General features: G+C 37.4%; 1 protein-coding gene across 1 annotated transcript in view; it reads right to left on the reverse strand.

The window, feature by feature from the left end:
* Positions 1-1,888: 1,888 nt before the first annotated feature.
* LOC131041608 (protein ACTIVITY OF BC1 COMPLEX KINASE 3, chloroplastic) overlaps positions 1,889-21,075 on the reverse strand; it is a 124,187-nt gene continuing 105,000 nt past the window's right edge. Inside the window, exons 4-7 of the mRNA XM_057974744.2 lie at positions 5,894-6,449; positions 3,821-4,007; positions 3,289-3,655; positions 1,889-2,222 (exon numbers count right to left, since the gene is read on the reverse strand). Of these exons, the coding sequence (XP_057830727.2) occupies positions 2,103-2,222; positions 3,289-3,655; positions 3,821-4,007; positions 5,894-6,449 (1,230 nt within the window). The 3' untranslated portion in view covers positions 1,889-2,102. The remainder of the gene's footprint in view (positions 2,223-3,288; positions 3,656-3,820; positions 4,008-5,893; positions 6,450-21,075) is intronic.

Consider the following 21,075-nt stretch of genomic DNA (forward strand, 5'->3'; position numbering starts at 1 on the left):
TTAGTCAAATTATTGACTCATATAAAGTATAAGTAGAAGATAGACACTAAACACATTTTAGGATAGATATGCATAATATCAAAATAAGCATATAAAATCACAATGACCAAGATTTTGGCATCAAAAAGATTGGACATATTGGTGCGACACTAGGTTACATATAAACATCATGCTGATGTTTTTATGCAGCCAAGGGTTTTTGTATTACAACTTGAGAGAAGGATAAAATATTAATACAAACATGGCCTACACATTACATTACCTCTTCACTTCTAGTAATGAGATTGTAAAAAATGAAACTATAACATTGCGATATTCATCAAGCAAAGCAATTATATGACAAAGAGCCTCAATGAGCATTAAATTCAAGTCTTTTAGCCAAGTATATGGATTATTTCTTTCTAAAGAACTAATTTACAAGGCTATCACTATAGATAGACCATCAAATGTTGTTTGGATCAAATAACCAACCAGTCTTCACAATAAAGATTTAACATTTTTATCTTATTAATTTAAATTGAAAGATTCTTGTGATGTGCATATTGAAAATTTTATTTAACATTTGATGTAGATAAGAAGTAGACACAAAATTAAACCATGTGTGACAATGTATTGATGGTATTAACAAAAATCCTAGCATCTAAATAGATAAAATTAAACCATCATAAAGTAAACACAAAATATGAAATATGAATACTGAGCTAAAATATAACTTCACAATATAGACCATTCCTGACAGTAAAATACTCTCTTTAAATTGAAGCCCCACAAAAATTAAATAGATATAACTTTTTTTATCTTGATATTTTAAATTGAAAGATCCTTGTGATGTGCACATTGAAAATTTAGTTTAAGAAATTATTCATCTGTTTGTATGCACTAGTTGAATTTTGTGTAAATATTATTTATATGGCGTGAAGTTGTAGAATGTATTTGCAGCAATATTATAGTGAAAATTTGCCTACCTTTTACTCAAATGCATTACCTCCCAACTCCCTGCAAGTTTGCAACTAGTTGCAACTTCTATGCACATCCTCGCCAGCTCCTGTTTGTAGACATTCCCTAAAAATATCACGACTGAATTATTCATAAAATATTTCACCATTTCGCAGGTATCACTAGTTGGTGAGAAATTGATTAAGGCTTTAAACGTGATTTTAAATGCAGTTTTTATGTGATTTAAACATGAACATATTGTTGAAAAAAGTCAATGTTTTTCAATAAAGACGGGGATTTTTTATTTGTTTTTGGGGGGCGGCAGGGGGAAGGGGTATCATCCAAGACCAATTTGCAAAAAATGGGGTACATACAAGTTTTTTTTTTGCAGATTTTTGCTTCTATGGTTGATGCATTGTAAAGGCATATTCTGTTTTTGACATCATACTATACAGTCACTTTCACAGAAGAAAAATTGGATCTTTTTAAAACAGCATTCTTTTACCACTCAATTTTAGAAACAATAGAATTGATCTCCCCTTTCCCATTTTTTTTTAATGTTCTTATGATACAAACAATACAAATTTCATCCATATATTGACCCCCAATCAGAATTGGACCCATTTTACTTACATTGGTATTGTAAGCATTGATTAAGTAAGTAATTGTAATAAATAGTAGACATGAAATTTTCACAATCCATGAGTAGTGAGAGGTTTCTCGGAACAAATTTTGTGGGTTTAGTTGGCATCGATCATCTGTATATCCACTACTCTATGTTGTTTTCAACTACAAATTTGAGGACCTAAGAGTACAAGCTTAACCAACCACTCAGCTGCAATCTGTCTTACCTAAGTGTTATAGAATACAAAATAAAAATGGTTGATTACAAATTTGGCTAGCCAACATGACTTAAAAAAAGCTAATTCCCACTTACAACTTGAATCATAAGTAAAATTAATGTACTCAATGAGAAATGCTTTTTATAGATGACCTTCCTCTAGAATTTTTCCTTGTTACAGAGACATTCAATCCATACGAGATTGAATAAAGAATATTACATTTATCACTTTGCATATATAGTTACTATACAGGAAATGCAAAGTGTGTTGTAATATTTTCTTTGGGATAATGGAAAAGATCAAAATAAATAAAAGAATTTGTCTTTAAGTAGGTACTGGACTTGCTGGTCGGAGGACTTGTTGCAATAAGCGTGCTGCAAGACGCTGTGTTATTCCTCCTACAACACGACCTCCTATGTCCCGCGCTTCAGGTTGTTGAAGTATCTGGAAAAAAAAAACTTTGAATTACCAGCTAATATTTATAAACAAAAACATTATCTCTAAACAAGCAATGACATTCTAGCCACATTTCATATAAACTAAAAATATTCAAGCAAACTTTCCTTCCCCAAGCACCTTACAAGTTCAAGTAATATATGGCTGTCTAAAGATTCAAATTCATCTATCCGTGTCTCCAAAGGGAAAAAACAGAAATTTGAGATAAGAAACTAGGGCTCTTTATCTTGTTGAACATGAAAGCATTCGGAAAAAGAATCTTGATGCTAAAAGAAAAACCAACCAGCATGTTTTTCAAAATATACACTAGTTCAGAATGCAAATGATTCATTGCTACTGTAGAATATGAACGAGATTCATTGTCCTCATGCTTTAAACATGGCTTAAAATGATGGCAAAATATGTGCACTGTGCTCATGGAAGACAACTATTGTATCATTATCAACTGAACACAGCTTTATCTGAATTTATATCAGATGCATTTCATTTGTGGAATTCTACTTCTAGTTTTGCAAAAAGGACTCGGCCAAGATACAGTTTTGTAAACCACCTATAAAATAAATGCATCATGAAAAGAAATCAAGAACATAATTATTCTCATCTGATGGTTCTGAATCTTCAAATGATTGGTGTTGAAAGGAAAAAGTGCAGTTTTCCTAAAAGAACCTTACAAAAATCTTAAACCAGGTTGAACCTCAAACCTTGCTAATCCCCTTTGGTACAACATAAAATCTAACGTGTTTGGTGGTTGCACTACATGCTCCTATTCACAGGCTAAATATCACAATGGATTTGTCAGTGCAAATAATGTTTCCCATTTCCTTATTCATGGATTACCAGTTTGATGGTCAAGTAAATTGACCATATATTAAAGCATTCAGATAAATCCTCAAAAAAGTGGGCTGCATGGGATCATACCCCAAGAAATTAGAATGAAGTTGTCAAACAGTACTTTCAACTTTGTATTGCAAAATTTCTATTGACTCTAATAATCACAAGGCATATTCTATAACTGTGAACAGATCCACTCTTCATTATCAAGCAGACAACATACCTCTACAATAGGCTGCAGTAAATCAGGATCAAATCCTCTTGAAGAGCGAAGAAGACCCCATATTCTAAGTACTCGATCTCGGAGTTCAAGCATTGTTGCTTGTTCATTCTCATTCATTCTCAAAAACCCATTAGCGCTTCCACTAGGAATGAGGGTCCTGATAGGATCTGGTACAGAATTGTAACTATCTATAGCAGTTCCCAATAAAATAGCTTCAACAACCCTTACAGCCTCCCTGACAACTAATGTACGGAGTTCTTCACCATCAGGCCCCAACAAAAGCTTTAGGACAGGCTGTAAAGCATCTTTGCCAGCAAAATCACTATCTTTGCGCCCCTGGACAAGAAGGTTTTCAAGTCTGTTCCACCTGCATTTCATCCACAAATATATGGTACAAACATAAACTGCTCACTTGAGTTCTGATGTGATCTTAAATATCAACGTATCAGATTAAATTCCTTACTATTAGATTTGAAAAAAATTCAGAGCGTGGGCATCACATTAAAGAAAATAGGTTACCAGAAGACAGTACCTGAATCGTCCATCCTTGAAAAGAAGCTCAATAAGGGCATCTCTCAGGTAAGGATTGTTATCTGTCAAGAGCCTCTTGGCAAAATAAGGATATGAAGCAGCAAGTACTTTAAAATTAGGGTCAGCATAAAGAGCCAGTCCTTCAAGAACTGTCAGCGACCTCAGTATCAAAGCATAATATGCCGGAACTGCAAAATAAGACATGCTATAAGCAAGCTTCCAGCAAAATTTCTCTAACTGTTGTGCACTGAGATTAGTTATTATCCAAAAAAATAAGACACGTTAATCAGATCAATTATAAATACAAATAATATTACACCGCCAACGCCACACCCACCCCACCTTCCCTAACCCCCTTTGTTTTATACTTTTCCTCTGGTTCCTAAAAAATCATATTCAATATTACACCAAAATAAAGAAATACATACTTCACAATTGTTTCTAGCATACAATACATACATACATATCCTAAGGGGGAACTAGATTTAATGATCGAAAAGGAAAAGACTTTTAATTTTAAACTGGCTCCCTCAGGAACCAAGCAAATTTATTGCATGATGGAATACTAAATTGATAGATCTCACTGAAAAAATTTAGAGATTGCAATGGATTACTCTAGCTAATCAGGCCATTGAGACCTCAGCTAGATAGGTATATTAGTGTGCATTTTATCGTGTTTTTTCTTCACCAACAAGTATTAGGTATGGACACTTTAGTCAATGTACTCAGTTGAAAATTATTTGTTCATTGTTTGTTGTAATTTGTAAATATTAAGTATTGTATCTGTGTGGTTTTTGTACTTCTATCTTCATAGCTTCATATGTCACTAAACTGTTCAAATATAATTTTAACTATAATATTATCATTCTAGCAAATGACCACTTGCATAGGTTTCAAATATAAATTATGGCTTTCTTTCGTTTATGACCACCTGTTCTTATGTAAGAACAAATTGATTTTAATAGAATTCCAGTATTTCCTAAGAATGTTCCATCTGTGAAGAGCCAGAAGAATTCCTCTTCTCAGTTTGTTTTTTATTTCTGAAGCCTTTGAATCCAATCACAGAAGGTTATCTTTGTAATCAAAGGATTCCATAACTTATGTCCATGCTTCCATGTATCTGCATTGGTTGGCAATACCCTGTCTAAACCAGTGCCAGCTATACAGGGAGGAATCATGAAATTGGATGTTGAGTGACGTTTAAATCCTCAATATTTACAATGACAACCATAAACATGAGCATTGTGGCATGTTCCGTCTACAAGAAAAGACCACTACACCTAAACATATATTACCTTTGTCTATATCAACAAACTATACAGAGACCCATAAGTAGCCTTCTAAGACTTGTCAATAATAGTTGAATTTTCTGAAGCTTTTGTCATGTGCACAATACATGCATCAGTCTGCTTCAGTTATTGGTTTTCTTTTTCTTCCTTTATAAAGGCTATGGCTTTTGCTACAGTTTATATGTTTTGGATTGCTAGTAAAATCAATGTTGAAGAAAAGTCTTCCATCTAGAAAAGATAGATAAAATTCATAGCAACTAACAATTTTCTCCAGCAACATTAGAATATGATAATATCTTTATGGAATTCAATCAAGGGAAGGTTACACATTGGAGACAATCATGAGACCTAAAATTGATAAAATTACTGCTTGGATTGAAATGACCTGTAATGAAAATATTCTTGAACCAAAATAGAAGAGGCACTATGGATATGATCAACCCATCAATCCACAGCCCAGAGCAACCAAGATCTGATATGAAATGAAAATTTACATAAACATCGGTCAAAGAAAAACTTATTAGTCTAGAAAAGTGGCATAAACATCTTAGAAACTTAAATACTGGATTAAGGAATATAAGTATACTGTACAATTAAAGACTTAAAGCTTCCACAGTCCATAATAATAGCAGATTTGGTTTTTGAAGAAAAATATTTCAACAGACAAAACACTTCTACACGGTCTTCTCCAAAAATCATTTCTGTAGTGAATGCAGAAATTTTTAACACAAAGTGTAGATACAATTTATGTTACAAATCTATTCCCATCCATATAGGAAACTTACCATCAAAAGGATATTCATATAGAACAGCCCCTAATCCATCCACGATAGTCTTAAAGTTCAGCTCACTGACTGTTGAATTCAGTGCATCATCAAAGAAGTTCTTTAATGCTGGAACAATAGGTGTTACATCTATATCAGGTGACAGAAAATCCAATGCATAGTAGTCCCGGGCCATAGCTTCATAATCTCGGTTAACCATGTGAACTACATGACCAATGATGGCAAACCTAGCCTGTTGAGGTGTCTCACTCATCATTCCAAAATCCAAAAATGCAAGCTTTCCCTCAGGTGTGGCTAGAAGATTCCCTGGATGTGGATCTGCATGAAAATAACCATACTCAAGCAGCTGTCTTAGACTACATTGGATGCCCGTGTTCACCAGCTCTAAGAGATCCAGACCTTGTTTTTTAATGGCTTCCTGTTCATTTAGCTTCACACCATCCACCCAATCCATTGTTAAAACTTTTGTACTAGTATAATCCCAGAAGATTTCAGGGACAAAAACATCCGGCCTGTCTCCATACAGCTCTTTGAACTTAATTGCATTTTGTGCCTCCTGCAAAACCAAAGAAAACACTGGTGAAAATATTGTCTTTACCCAAACATTTAAGCCCTATCTGTACGGTTAACATCCTCTTCCCATCAAACTAAAAACACTACACTGCCACCACACTACTTTTGAAAGTGTGAAATGTTTAAGAAAGAAAATATTACAAATGGGTCTTAACTATTCCAAACATGAAAGGATTTTTCCCGAGTTGCCAATTGGATTCAGGTACGTCAGTATTGTATGCCAGTAAGGAGTATAAAATTTGGGGGATTTAATGTCCCCTTCTCAGTGAGCACCTGAATTCAGAGGACTAGCCTATCATTTGACCCTCGTAAGCTAGTATGGTGGATTAGAGGGTCCATTTTGGGCACTCATGAGCTCTTCAGGAGGCAGTTGGCAGTGATTATTCTCTCCAGTTCATTGGTTGATTTGGTGGTGGCGATATTCAGGATATTCAGGAGTTTACAGCTTCATTTGCATGAACTTACTATTTATAGCAAGTCAGTGGATTGATAGAGATGGACCTTATTAATTTTAGTAAGGCATTCAGATGGACAGGTTATTCAGTGGGTAAGTCGCGATGCCAGTAGAATTGATAGATGCCATTTATTTTTGGAGTTATAATATTATAATTATTATTAAGGTAATACTTTAATAATAATTATTATTAGTGGTGAGTTAATAATGGCATATCATTAAGAATTATATTGACTATGTTTTGAAGGAGATATTAAATATTCTTCTAAGTCAATATGATTATTTATTAACGATTGGGCACCCACTTGTGAGACATATATTAAACATTTAATGTTTGATATAATTTAAAATATTAAAATAGGCCACTTGTTGGAAATCGAGCCATGTGAAGGAGGGTATAAATAGCACTCAAAAAGCATTTATTCTATTCTATGTTATTTGCTTTTTTGCTTGTGGAATTTGGAGGGAAAACCAGGGTTTTTCTGCCATTATCACTTTGGAGAGCGTAGCTACTTCGAAGTTGTGCATTCTGAGGTTGTGAGATACCAGCTAAAGATTGCCTGTAATTGATTGGTTCCATTCAAAAATCAACATTGATATTGGTGAAAAATTTCAAAGGTTTTACAAGGGTTTGATGTGCTGCTACAGTACCCGTGAACAGTGACGCTACAGTACCCTTGAACACTAATTGCTACAGTACCTTACTCTTGGCACGTGGGGTTTATATCAAGCAATGATTAAAGTTTGTCAAGTGCAGATGGCATACTTATAGGAGAATATTTATTGGGGACTTCGGTTACTGGTTTGCACTTCCAGAATTTGCTGTCATAATAGTTTTCAAACCTGCAGTCATTGACATTGAAATCCGGGTATGAAAGTATTGTATGCCAACTATTTGTAATAATACCTACGCATTTACAATCATTGTAATCAGTTTAAAATGCTGCAATAAAAGAGTTTGGAGCTGTATATGATTTGTTTGTTAAAATACTTCCTTGCTATAGGTGTCTATTTGCATAGGTAGGTTGCTTGCCAAGTGTTTGCATTAATGTCCCTTGGCTGTAGGTGCACATCAGCGATCTTATTGCATTATATACACCTTGTATTACATCCTAAATTGATTTCAATCATTTACATATGTTCATTTGAGTCCATTGAATGCATATTATCATTATCTTCATTGAAATACCAAAAAGAATCACCAATCAGCAAGTTCAGATTTCGCAAGGCAAGTGTTTGACAAAATTCCTAAGGGTAGAAATCAGTGATTTGATGGCAGAATTAGCAAGGGGCATTTCAGTGGTATCAGAGCAGTGTATCCTGCCAGCCTGTTGGGAAAGTTAGAGTTTAATTTTCAGCTTGTCTTGACCAACATTCTTCTAACATCAGTCCCATTAGATTGTTGAAAGATGAGGTCTATGCAGGAACTTTTGATGGATCTGAAGCAGACTTCGAAAATTATGACAGAATTTTGACAAAGTTGATCCATCATCCAAAAGTACTAGAACATATTCGTGCAAAAGAAAGAAGAAAAAACATTACGGTGGATAGTCTAACCAGCTCAATGGGTGACAAAGAGTTTGGCAAAATGTTGTATACTGTAGGAGAGAAACTTAGACACTCGTTCCTTTCAAAAGATGCTCTACTCACCTCATTGGAGGAAGTGGCGAAGTATTTGCAAAAGGTGGAACGGTCACCTTCCCAATTGATTCAAATAGCAATAACTCCAACAAGGAATTCTTTGGGTGAGCACAAGCTATTGCTGTATCTCGTTGTTTAAGTGAAATTATAAGAATTACAACTCCTGAAACTCGTTACAAAAATGATGAAATGAATGTGGTCTTCCAAGTAATCATTGAAAGTTTTGATGGGCTAGGTGAAATCAATAGTCCTTCTTTCAGTAAGAGGGCTATGAATTTAGAATTGATGGCAAGTGTTGGGTCATGTGTCATCATGATTGATCTGAAGTGTGATGAATTAATTCTTCAAATATTCCAATGCTTCTTTACCGAAATCAAAAAACATCATCCAAACAGTGTTAGAGCAAGCATGCTAACCATTCTATCCTTAATCTTGGATGAGGATGATGATATCTGTAGGGAGTTGTGATTAGACTTGTTGTCCATTTGGAGGAAGGAGCAAAATATTTCGCCAATTGCTTATGAGTTCTCACGAAGTTTGGTTGAGCAGAAAATTGAAAAGTTCAGGTAACAATTGACTGAAGAGGAACTAAATTCCTTGGAATTACAGGTTACAAGATCTCCCAAAAAGAGCAAGAACCAAATGAGAAGAGAGCATATTTGCTTCACATGCCAAGAGGCATGGACATTGGATCACATATGTAGAATCAATAAGGGAAAAAATTTATTGCAGCCAAGTAATGTTGAGGACAAAAAGATAGTTGAAGATAAAAATCAGTATGAGGCTCCTAATGGATCAGCACCTAATGATGTTTGGGATGGAATTCTCTCTAAACAAATTTCTGTCCTAACTTCTTCTGAACAATTAAATATGGAGGTTGGCATTCGTATCAATGATGGTGTTGATACTAACCTCAGAAATAAATCAGACTTAGAGTTGCATAATGCTGATTATCAAGCTGGAAATGAAGATGAGCAAAATGATGTCCAAGAAGTTGAAGAACCCATTGTGGATAAAGGCAATGTGAGAAAGAGTCTCTTGGTGGGTGATTTAGAAGTCATCATTGGCGTGCCATGTGAGGAGATGAATTCTCCTGATAGTTCTATGGTTGCTTCTAACTCTGCTCCTCTTCTTTTATTTGAGAACAGTATGCTATCATCTCATGTGTTGGGTGATTGGGATGATGAGGATGAGTCTACTTGTGGAACGAATGTTGCCTTAGTTCCAAATCAGCAAGAGGACAAAGAGGAAATCTTAGAGGAAGACTTTGGAGAGAGTCAAATTCTTCAAGGTCTTTCACCCACATCATCCGTTAAATCCAATGTGGTTCATAAGCCAAATTTGGAGAAACAATTGAAAGTGAGCAAAGATAAAATTGTGGCAGCACTTTTTCATTTTGATAGCACTCACAAGTTGATAGAAAACCATCTATGGAAGAGTCAACTTGAGAGGAGACAAAAAGGTGATGAAGAATCTTCTTATCCAGATTTTCAAGTGATCAAAACAGCAATGGAAGTAATGAAATCAGATTATTTAAATTTACTATCAGATTGTGATCATCTCCTTGACCTTGCTGCGATCTATTCTGAAGCATTAAAAAGAAAGGAAGAGGAAGTGGATAGGTTAATCTTCGATCTTATGGACACCAGGGATTCCTTGGAAGCTACTCAAGCAGCTCTTCAAGAAGTTAAAAATCAGAAGGAAGAGCATTGTGTGGAGCTGAGTCTAGTACATTCTACTTCAGCTCAATCAGAAATTCCATCTTCTATGGCATCATCAACTCAGGCAACATTCAGATACAACAATTGTGGAAGATCAACAGGTGACAGGAGTAGTTGATGAACTTCATGTGGGAGACTTAATACATGAAAATTTTGATTGCAACCATCAGAATTTTGCCTTAACAAATATGGAAAGTGAGCATGATACTAGATGTAAATCAATTGTGGAGGAGGAAGATTTACAAAAAAGGTGCAATTTGCACCCGAGGGGTAAAGGCTCCGACAGGAATTACATTTGATTTTTAGCTTGGAGCAGCTCTTGAGGCCGAGAACTCGACAGAGGAAGAGGTTGCACAAACTTTAGCTTGTTTTGATATGGCACATAAATCCATTGAATACCTCATTTGGATAGTTCGCTTTGATGAGGGACGGAATGGGTCTAGGGAAGGAGTCTCAACATCAAGTTTGGAAACACTTAGAAAGATACTTGAAGTTATTAAATCAAATTACCTGCAATTGCTTTCGAGTAGAAACCGTGCCACCATGTTTGCAAGCCAATTTTGTAGAGAATTTGCATGAGATGAGGAGCAAGAAGCTACTTCAAGGGCTATTAAGATTGAACAAATCAATAACAGATTTGATGATGCTAGGAGTGATGACATATCCAGAGGTAGCAGTGGCTCCACTGTCACTGAGGTTACACATGGAGATAGCACAAGGGTGGAACATAATGAGCATGATTCAGTTGGGACTAGTAAGCAGATTTTGCTTGACGGTGTGAACTTTTCGTTCCATGATCAGCATTGTGAGATTCTCGACGTTGGTAGTGAGAGATGGAATCCTAGTATTGATTTAGGATTTCAATTGGTGTCAATTAATGCATTCCATTGTGATTACACCGTGAGGTATTCATATTCTTTTTCATTCAGCTCATCCACAAATGACTTGGTGTTCCGGATGACACATAAGTGTGGGGTGGATGAGTGGTATGAGGTGTTTCCTCCTGTCGACGAAGAAGCTAAATCTTGCAGGTCTTCCAATTTGCTTCTTTGGGATGGACTCTATTTTGGATTACAGGTTAGAGAGGCAGTGTTGTGGCAGTTTGGCATTCCACCTGTAGCCGGTATAGAGCAGCAAAAATTTTCACATATCAGGGAAGGTGGATGGCCATTTTGTTTGTGGGATCCAGGTGGAGCACACCTACGGGTGGTTATGTTACAGGGAGTCTTTAGCAGCATGAGGATACTCCCTTTGGTGGATTTATGTGGGAATACATATCTCAAACTTGGGATCCTAGTATTCAAAGTGGCATACATGTGCCGATAGCAGTTGGTATGGTATGCAGATACAAATTGCTTGGGGACAAGCAATTTCAAGGAGGGTGGACTGTAATATCCCCTTCTCAATGAGAACCTAAGTTCAGAGGACTAGCCTATCATTTGACCCTCGTAGGTTAGTATGCTGGATTAGAGGGTCCATTTTGGGCACTCATGAGCTCTTCAAGAGGCAATTGGCAATGATTATTCTCTCCAATTCATTGGTTGATTTGGTAGTGGCGATATTCAGGAGTTTACGGCTTCATTTGCATGAACTTACTATTTATAGTAAGTCAGTGGGTCGATAGAGGTGCACCTTACTAATTTTAGTAAGGCATTCAGATGGATAGGTTATTCAGTGGGTAAGCTAGCGATGTTAGTAGAATTGATAAATGCCATTTATTTTTGGAGTTATAATATTATAATTATTATTAAGGTAATACTTTAATAATAATTATTATTAGTGGTGAGTTAATAATGGCATATCATTAATAATTATATTGACTATGTTTTGAAGGAGATATTAAATATTATTCTAAGTCTATGATTATTTATTGATGATTGGGCACCCACTTGTGAGACATATATTAAACATTTAATGTTTGATATAATTTAAAATTATAAAATAGGCCAATTGTTGGAAATTGAGCCATGTGAAGGAGGGTATAAATAGCACTCAAAAAGCATTGTATTCTATTCTATGTTATTTTCTTTTGTTGCTTGTGGAATTTGGAGGGAAAACCAGGGTTTTTCTACTATTATCACTTTGGAGAGCGTAGCTGCTTCGAAGTTGTGCATTCTGAGGTTGTGAGATACCAGCTAAAGATTGCCTGTAATTGATTGGTTCCATTCAGGAATCAACATTGTGCATATTGGTGAAAGATTTCAAAGGTTTTACAAGGGTTTGATGTGCTGCTACAGTACCCACGAACATAGACGCTACAGTACCCATGTACAGTGATGCTACAGTGCCCGTGAACACTAATTGCTACAGTACCTTCCTCTTGGCACGTGGGGTTTATATCAAGCAATGATTAAAGTTTCTCAAGTGCAGATGGAATACTTATTGGAGAATATTTATTGGGGACTTTGATTACTATTTTGCACTTCTAGAATTTGCTGTCATAACAGTTTTCAAACCTGCAGTTATTGACATTGAAATCCGGGTATGAAAGTATTGCATGCCAACTATTTGTAATAATACCCATGCATTTACAATCATTGTAATCAGTTTAAAATGCTCCAATGAAAGAGTTTGGATCTGTTGTGAGGTATTCACAAATCACCCCATTGCAAATGGGGACCCCCACTTTTTTTCTTCCTACTTTCTAGGGTAGTGTTAGAGTCCTTAGCTATTAGCCTTTGCATTGAAGAGGTATAGAAGGTCAGGAAGCCAAGAGTCAAGTGGATAGCCTTGTATGAGGCATGAAATGAGTGAGTTTGTAAAGTCTGGATTTCATGAGAGTCAGTCTTGAGCTCAACCGAAGAGTCTAAAGAACTGCTAGTTAGTGACCCTCTAAGTGCTCGAGGTTAAGGGCAAAGCTTCAAACGCTCTTCATGAGGAGCGAAATTCATTTCGAATGCCCTTAATAGAGAGTGAAGTTGTTACATGAGCCTTATCTTGCGGGCTTGAATGAATGGAACGGAGGGGAATGAGCAAGAAAATACTAAGTGTCAAATTTCACTTCACTTCATGACCATCACTTTTGGAGTGAATTCCCCTTTAAAAGCCTTGCTGAGTGTGAATTAGAGCGTATGGATGAGGAGAATGAGTATGATTTCGGTTTGAGAATACCTCAAGAACTTCCTCTTTAGAACAAAGTCCACTTCATGTGCTCCTTGATAGGAGCGAATTTGGCATCTTAGGACTTCATTGGGAAAGTTTGGCATGGTTTTGTGAATGAAAGCTTGAGAAACTTAAGGATGGAATTGATGAACAATGAAGTAATGAAGGGAGTGCTGGCGGCAATATTGTACACGAATAAAACATTTAGTTAAGTTGTAATTGTCTTTGTTAGTTCGGTAACCGAGGGGTGGTAGTTACGGTGCAACGGTTGACACTCGCACCCCCTCGATACCTTTATATACCTCGGAGGTAACTTGTACAAGGAGACACGATTATGAATGGAATAACATCTCTTATATTTTATCTGATATCTATGGCATTATTATTCTGCATTACATGTTTTATCTGTATGTTTTAAGCTATTCACCCAAGAGGGTAAACATTTGCCGTCATTGCCTAGACATACTTGGGAAAGGAAGGAGCGGATGGCGCACGGACACAATGGGCCTACCCGTTGGTGAGATAAAGCTAGAGGCCGACGACACGCAAATAGAGCTCTACCATGGAGAAGACACTGCAATGAGGGAATTCTCAATCCTCCTTCAGGTGGCCATCGAGACCTACGTCTGAAGGGAGGCCACGGAGGCTGAAATCCCAACAAGTGTCGTGTGGACCGCACTGGAAGTTAGCCCCGCAGTAAATCGGTTGATGAACCACCTCCCCCGGTTGCTTGCACAGGCACCACTGGCACAACGAACTCGCCTGGAGGAGATTGCCCGGGAAGAGCCACGCCAACAAATACTCCAACAGTACGAAGAAAACAGTCGTCGGGAAGCGAAGCGTGATGGCACAAGGCCAAGAGGAAATTGAACCCTGAATCCCAGAGGGATAAAAGAACATTCTATATTTGAATAAAGGTGTCATAATATTGACACAAGTTGTATTTGATGAGATGAATTAATAAAGGAGTGTTCTGTTTTTGTGTTGTTATTTATGGAAATGTACAGGAATTAATGCCCAACCTATTAAACAAAGATAGAAATAAGAAAACACAAACGAAGGAGTGGGAGGCCGCAGAGAGGGCCTTGATTCTGGAGCAACAAGTAGAACATAGACGGAGGCTGAGGCAACTTGCCGAAGGACGACCTGCCGAAGGGTTGCCCGAAGGGAACCAAGGAGGTGTCATGGAGGGTGCAGAAGCCGAGGAAAATTTCTACGCGTCGCCAGAACATAGCAGGGTGAGAAGCCACGAAGAGTTTTTGGAGGAAACAAGGCTACGGAGAAATATGATCAAAGAGACCCGGGATCAGTTCAGGAACTTATCCCTTATGCCGCGTAGTGAGGACCACCGAAGGAAGTTGGACGTGGGTGAGAACGGAGGTGAGGGCAACCGTACCACTGTAGGGGCCGAGGAGCCGCAGACACACGGCAGACAAAACACTATACCCCTAATCACTCAAGAAGGAAACACCACCGGTGCCAGAGGGAGTGGCGCGGGTGCACGACAGACACAGCCACAACCACAGCCACCTCCAGGGACACGACCCCCATCAATGGCCAGTAAACAAAAGCTGCCGAAGTTCAACGGCGACGAGAAGGAAGATCCCATCCGCCATTGCCGCACTTGCGAAACCATATGGTCAACGAACAGTGTTACCGACAAGGACGAATGGGTAACACAATTTCCAGCAACCTTAAGGGGAGTGGCCATCGACTGGTACTCAGATATGGATAAGGCCAAAGTCGGCACATGGCCCAACCTAAAGAAGGAGTTCGGGATAGAGTTCCGCCTCCTCAAAGACGACAATGAAATAGTAGCCGAAATCTATGGCACAAAGCAAAACAAGAACGAGACTGTCTGAGCCTATAGTCGGCGGCTCAAGGAACTGTTGGGGAAAATGGAGAGTCAACCAACGGATGGGTTGAAAAAGAGATGGTTCGTGGAGGGACTGAAACACTCCCTCTGGAAGAAGATGAAAATTGTTCCACCAACCTCGTACGAAGACACATATAATAGAGCGATGGATCTTGAGAGCAAGACCAAGACATCCAAGAAAAAAAAGAAAAAGGATAGCTCGTCCGAGGATGATGACTCTTCCAAGGGAAGCAGTAGCGATGGCGAGGCGGGCAAAAAGGTGCAAGCGCTCCAGAAAGACATGGAGCGAATGAGGAGAGAGTTTAAAACAATGCAAAGCACGGGTTGGACCGAAGGCGACGTATGGTGCACGGAGTGCAAAGAGGAAGGGCATACGAAGGGTACTTGCCCGAAGAAGGCCTTTTGTGAGATTTGCCAAGTGATGGGACACTCCATTAAGGAGTGCCCATACAACATGAAGACCAGAAGTATGCAAATGAACCAAGTGTTGTTCACTGAGCAAGCCACAACATCTGCACCAGCGGGTACGGCCAAGCAAACCAACACAACGGCATCATCTGGAGGTTACCGGGACAACATACGCGGCGGCACAAGGAATAACAACAATAACAATAACAGAAGCCGTATCCAGTATGACGCCAAGGGCCGGCCAATGATCCAGTGTTGGGCCTGCAATGAGTGGGGGCACTTCGCCCGTGATTGCACGAAGGAAGCAACCCTTCAGCACCTCTACCGATGGTGTGGGCCAGGCGACCATGACGACGCAAATTGCCCTAAGCCAGGGGTTAATCTCCTCAACATTGAGAAAACTGGTGAGAAATTTTTACTGGCGATCACCCGCGCTCAGACGAAAAAGGCCACTTATCTCGACCCCCTTACAGAGAAGGAGAGATTACGAGAGGCAAAAGCCAATATTGAACGTGAGATGACGGTCGAACAATGGAACAACAAGGTGGTGAGTACATCATCCCGTACGGAAGCTGAAAATAACATCATTGTGTTGGCAATATAGCATTATAACAGACAATGAAGGATTGTTGATGTTTCAATAAGGATATTGAGAAGGTTGTTGATGATTATGGATATAACTGATTAAGGATGTTTACTGTCTTGATATTATTATTTTGTCATTGATGTCAAGAAATTGAATTTCTAATTCAGTATGATGTTGCCATATCTTGAGAAGTATGATTTGAAGAATATAAAGATGTCGATAAAAGACACAGGAAAGATTATGATGAATAAGAGGATGAATAAGGTATTCAATGGGCAACTATTACCAAGTCAGACAATGATGAGATCATGATGTTTAGATTGTTTTAACATCATACATATGTTGTAAATTGTAAGATTAATACTATACTATGTTACCAAGCAAAAAACCTAGTCGGTAAACCCTAAGGAACCTAGTCGGTAAACCCTAAGGATATCGCTATCGGTTAATGAAGGCGGAATGTCTGCCAAGTGAATTTTAGTATTTACCGAGTTGTAACCGAGTTGTAACCGAGTTGTAATCGAACTATAACAGAATGCATTAAATGGTTACATGCGTTATTTAATGAAGGAAGCTGATGAGCTAGAACTGATTAAATGATTGGTATGCCGTAAATAAAGTTTGTTAATGAATCTATGGCAAAGAAAAGTCGGCATGAAGATCTACAGCGCAAATTGAACCGCAATACCCTAGCACAAGTTCCAAGAAATATATGCAAGTTCCTAGGCGGGGTAAAACGTTTTCAGATCGAAAGATGCATTGAACCTGGACAAGATTGAAGATCTGATGGCTATGATTGATCATGGGAAATGTGATCAAGGAGATTAAGCGGTTAGCTAATTGTTTATAAATATGGAACTATTGATAAACAATGCATGCGGGCAAGTGTATGCAAAGGGATGCTACATAGTGATTACCGAGCACAGAAGCTTGAAGACCTGTTTGAATAACAGAGTATAGAAGCCCAGCAGATGGACAAGATTAGTTCTATGTCTAGATTGTATTGAACAAATAAGAATCTTCTTTAGCATTTTAGATGTGAAGTTGCAGATAGATTTTTATTACTGTTATTTTGTGAAAGTGATAGAAAATCTCTTAACCGAGTGGACTTAACAGTCTTATTTGTAAAACCCTCTAGCAAGGTGACATTTTGATTGAGTGTTTGAAATCCTTTAACAAGGTCACTTCTAACAAGGTGAAGATCCTAACAGATCTGAGGGAAATCCCTTAACCGGGTCACATCTAGCAATGTGTTTGTAATCTTTAACAAGATTTGCTTTTAACCGAGCATACTCTAGAAGAGTATATTTCTTAGTGGGTCCGAAATCCCACAGTGGTTTTTCCCTATTTGGGTTTCCACGTTAAATCTGGTGTTATGAGGTTTATGATGTTTATATGCTTTTGAGTTTGCATTTTTAATAGTTTTGGTTATATTACTGAAGTATATGTTACCGAGGTTGAATCTGATGTTTTTATAGAAGATTAAGTTTGTATGATTCACCCCCCCCCCCCCTCTCATCTTGTTGGCTATTGGATCTGTACTTACATTTAGTATCAGAACTATCAATTGGTATCAAAGCTTTGGACTCTAGAAGAAAAGTTTAAAGGCACTTGAGTTAAAGATCCAAAGATGTATAAGAGGGATGCACCGAAGCTGAACAAGTCAAGTTTCTCTAAATGGCAGAAAAGGATGAAGCTGCATCTATCAGGAGTTGGAGAATATGCCGTATACTATCTGGAGAATGATTTTGTTACACCAAGCACCTATCCATTGACTATGGAAGAGATAAAGGCAAAGCAAGAACATATCCAAGCAATGATTGAAATAACATCTGCATTGACCGATTCAGAGTTTAATGATCTAGAAGGCTGCAATGATGCAAAGGCAATGTGGGATAAGCTCAGATCAGTATATGGAGGAGATGAACATGTTCAAAGAGCAAAAATAGATAGTCTAAGAGGACAACTTAAATCTATGAGGATGAATGAAGGTGAGAACATAACTCGATACAGTACAAGACTAAAGGAGATTGTCAATCAAATCAAAGGAGCAGGTGGAACTATTGAAGAAAAGGATATAACAAGTAAGTTGTTAAGAACCCTTCTACCGGCTTATGCAATCCGAGTCTCTGCAATCAATAAATTGAGGTCTGTACCTAATATGCCAGTTTCTTTAGATGCTACTATTGGCAAGCTACATGCATTTGAGTTAAGTAACTTTGATAACAGTGGATCTTCGGTAAATAAAGTTGAATCTGCATTTAATTTTTTTCATCTTGATGAATCTAATGATTTCAATGAAAGAAAGTATAAGTACTCTTAAGGAGATCACAGTGGAGCAAGTGAAAGATTTCGTAAGAACATGGAAGAAGTACACAAACTGTATGAGGAAATCAGAAAGCAAGAAGAGTTTGAAGCACTATTAGCCAAAAGGTTACTGAGAGGCAAAGGTAAGTACAAAGGAAAACTACCTTTGAAATGTTTCAATTGTGATAAAATAGGACATATGGCCTCCAACTGTCCTGACAAAGATTCTACTAAAAAGAGAGATTACCGAGATGACAGACAAAAAGATAATCATTATAGAGGACACCGAGACTTCAGAAGAAGAGATAGAAAGACATGCTTAATAGCCGATGAGTAATCCAATGATGATAAATCAGATGAAACTAATACAGAGGAAGTAGTTTATGTGGCTATCAAAGATGGATCAGATGAAGAAAGGTATGAAGAAAAAGCCCTAATATCTCACATAAACACTAATGATTCTTGGATCATAGATAGTGGATGCTCACATCATATGACAGGAGATAAACACAAGTTTGTTATATTAGAAGATTATGATGGAGGCTATGTTAAATTTGGTAATGATGCACCATGTCCGGTGAAAGGTAAAGGATCTATAACACTCCTTGACAATGCAAGATGCAATGATGTTTATTGGGTTGAAAGTTTGAAATACAATTTGTTGAGTGTAGCACAGCTAAACAACACAGGTTACCGAATAGAATTTCAGAAAGGAATTGTCAAAGTTCATGACAAGAATGGAAAGTTAGCTGCTACCAGGACACAAACAAAAGGTAACACATTTCACCTTGACTCAACTCGTAACAAATGTTTGTATGCAAAAATAGATGATACCTGCTTATGGCATAAAAGGTTTTGTCATGTAAATTTTGATAATCTGATCAAAATAAGCAAGAAGCACCGAGTAAGAGGTCTACCGAGTCTTGAAAAACCTGTGAATACTATGTGCCGAAGATGGCAGATGGGTAAGATGACAAGATCAAGCTTTACAAGTAAGTCTTACACTTCTAAGGGAATTTTAGATCTAGTGCACACTGATCTTTGTGGTCCTATGAAAGTTCAAAGTTATTATGGTGATAAATATTTCATATTATTTGTGGATGACTATTCAAGGATGATGTCAGTAATGTTTTTAAAAGAAAAATCAGAAACTTTTCAAATGTTTAAATGGTACAAAGCAAGAGTTGAAAATGAAACAGGAAGACAACTGAAATGTCTTAGATCAGATAGAGGAGGAGAGTTCACATCTGATGAATTCAACTTATTTTGCAATTATCATGGTATTAGAAGACAAGTCTCTCACCGAGAACTCCATAGCAGAATGGAATAGCTGAGAGAAGAAACAGATCTATTGTGGATTGTGCTAGAACACTGATGATTGAAAAGAAAGTGCCACAAACATTTTGGAGAGAAGCAATAAGCACAGCAGTTTACACCCTGAACCAAGTACAATTGAAGAAAGGTACTTTGAAGACACCATATGAAATCTGGTATGATAAGAAACCCAATGTAAGTTATTTTAAAATCTTTGGAAGTAGATGCTATGTTCACAAAGATGATAGAAATGGCAAGTTTGATCAGAAAAGTGAAGAAGGAACATTTCTAGGTTAATCTTCTAGAAGCAAAGCATTTAAATGTCTGATCAAATCATCTAACAAAATAGTAGAAAGTGCAAATGTAAAAATTGATGAATTTGCAGAAAGAAATGATGAAGGAAATTCCAAGGAACTAGAAGACTATGATGAATTTGTCTATGTTCAACCAAGAAGTATTACCGAGAAGACTGTTGAAGAAAATGAAGAGAATATCCAGTTACCGAGTGATGAAGAAGATCATACAGAGCCTACCGAGCCTGTATTAGCCAAGTATGTTAGAAGACATCATGTACCAAGTCAGATTATAGGAGATAAGAATGATCTAGTGATGACAAGGAACAAACTGAGACAGAACACATGTCTGATATCTGAATTTGAACCGAGAATAGTGAAAGAGGCATTTAACAATGAAGATTGGATAAATGCTATGATAGAAGAGATTGATCAAATCAAGAAGAATGACACATGGACACTAATCCCAAGACCGAAGGACAAAAATGTAATCGGTACAAAGTGGATTTTCAGAAACAAGCTAAATGAAAAAGGAGAGATCATTCGAAACAAAGCAAGACTAGTTTGCAAAGGTTATGCTCAAGAAGAAGGAATTGATTATGGTGAAACTTTTACACCTGTTGCTAGACTTGAAGGAGTAAGAACATTGTTGGCATATGCTGCTTTTAAAAATTTCAAGGTATATCAAATGGATGTCAAATCTGCATTTCTGAATGGAATATTAGAAGAAGAAGTTTTTATTGAACAACCTGAAGGATTTGTTGAAGACAATAATAAAGATCAGGTATGTAAATTGAACAAAGCTTTATATGGTTTGAAACAAGCACCTAGAGCATGGTATGAAAGATTGCACTCTTATTTGATTAAGATTGGTTTTATAAGGACAAGTGAGAACAACAATATGTAC

Source organism: Cryptomeria japonica, chromosome 4 (assembly GCF_030272615.1).
Source record: "Cryptomeria japonica chromosome 4, Sugi_1.0, whole genome shotgun sequence".
NCBI classification, from domain to species: Eukaryota; Viridiplantae; Streptophyta; class Pinopsida; order Cupressales; family Cupressaceae; genus Cryptomeria; species Cryptomeria japonica.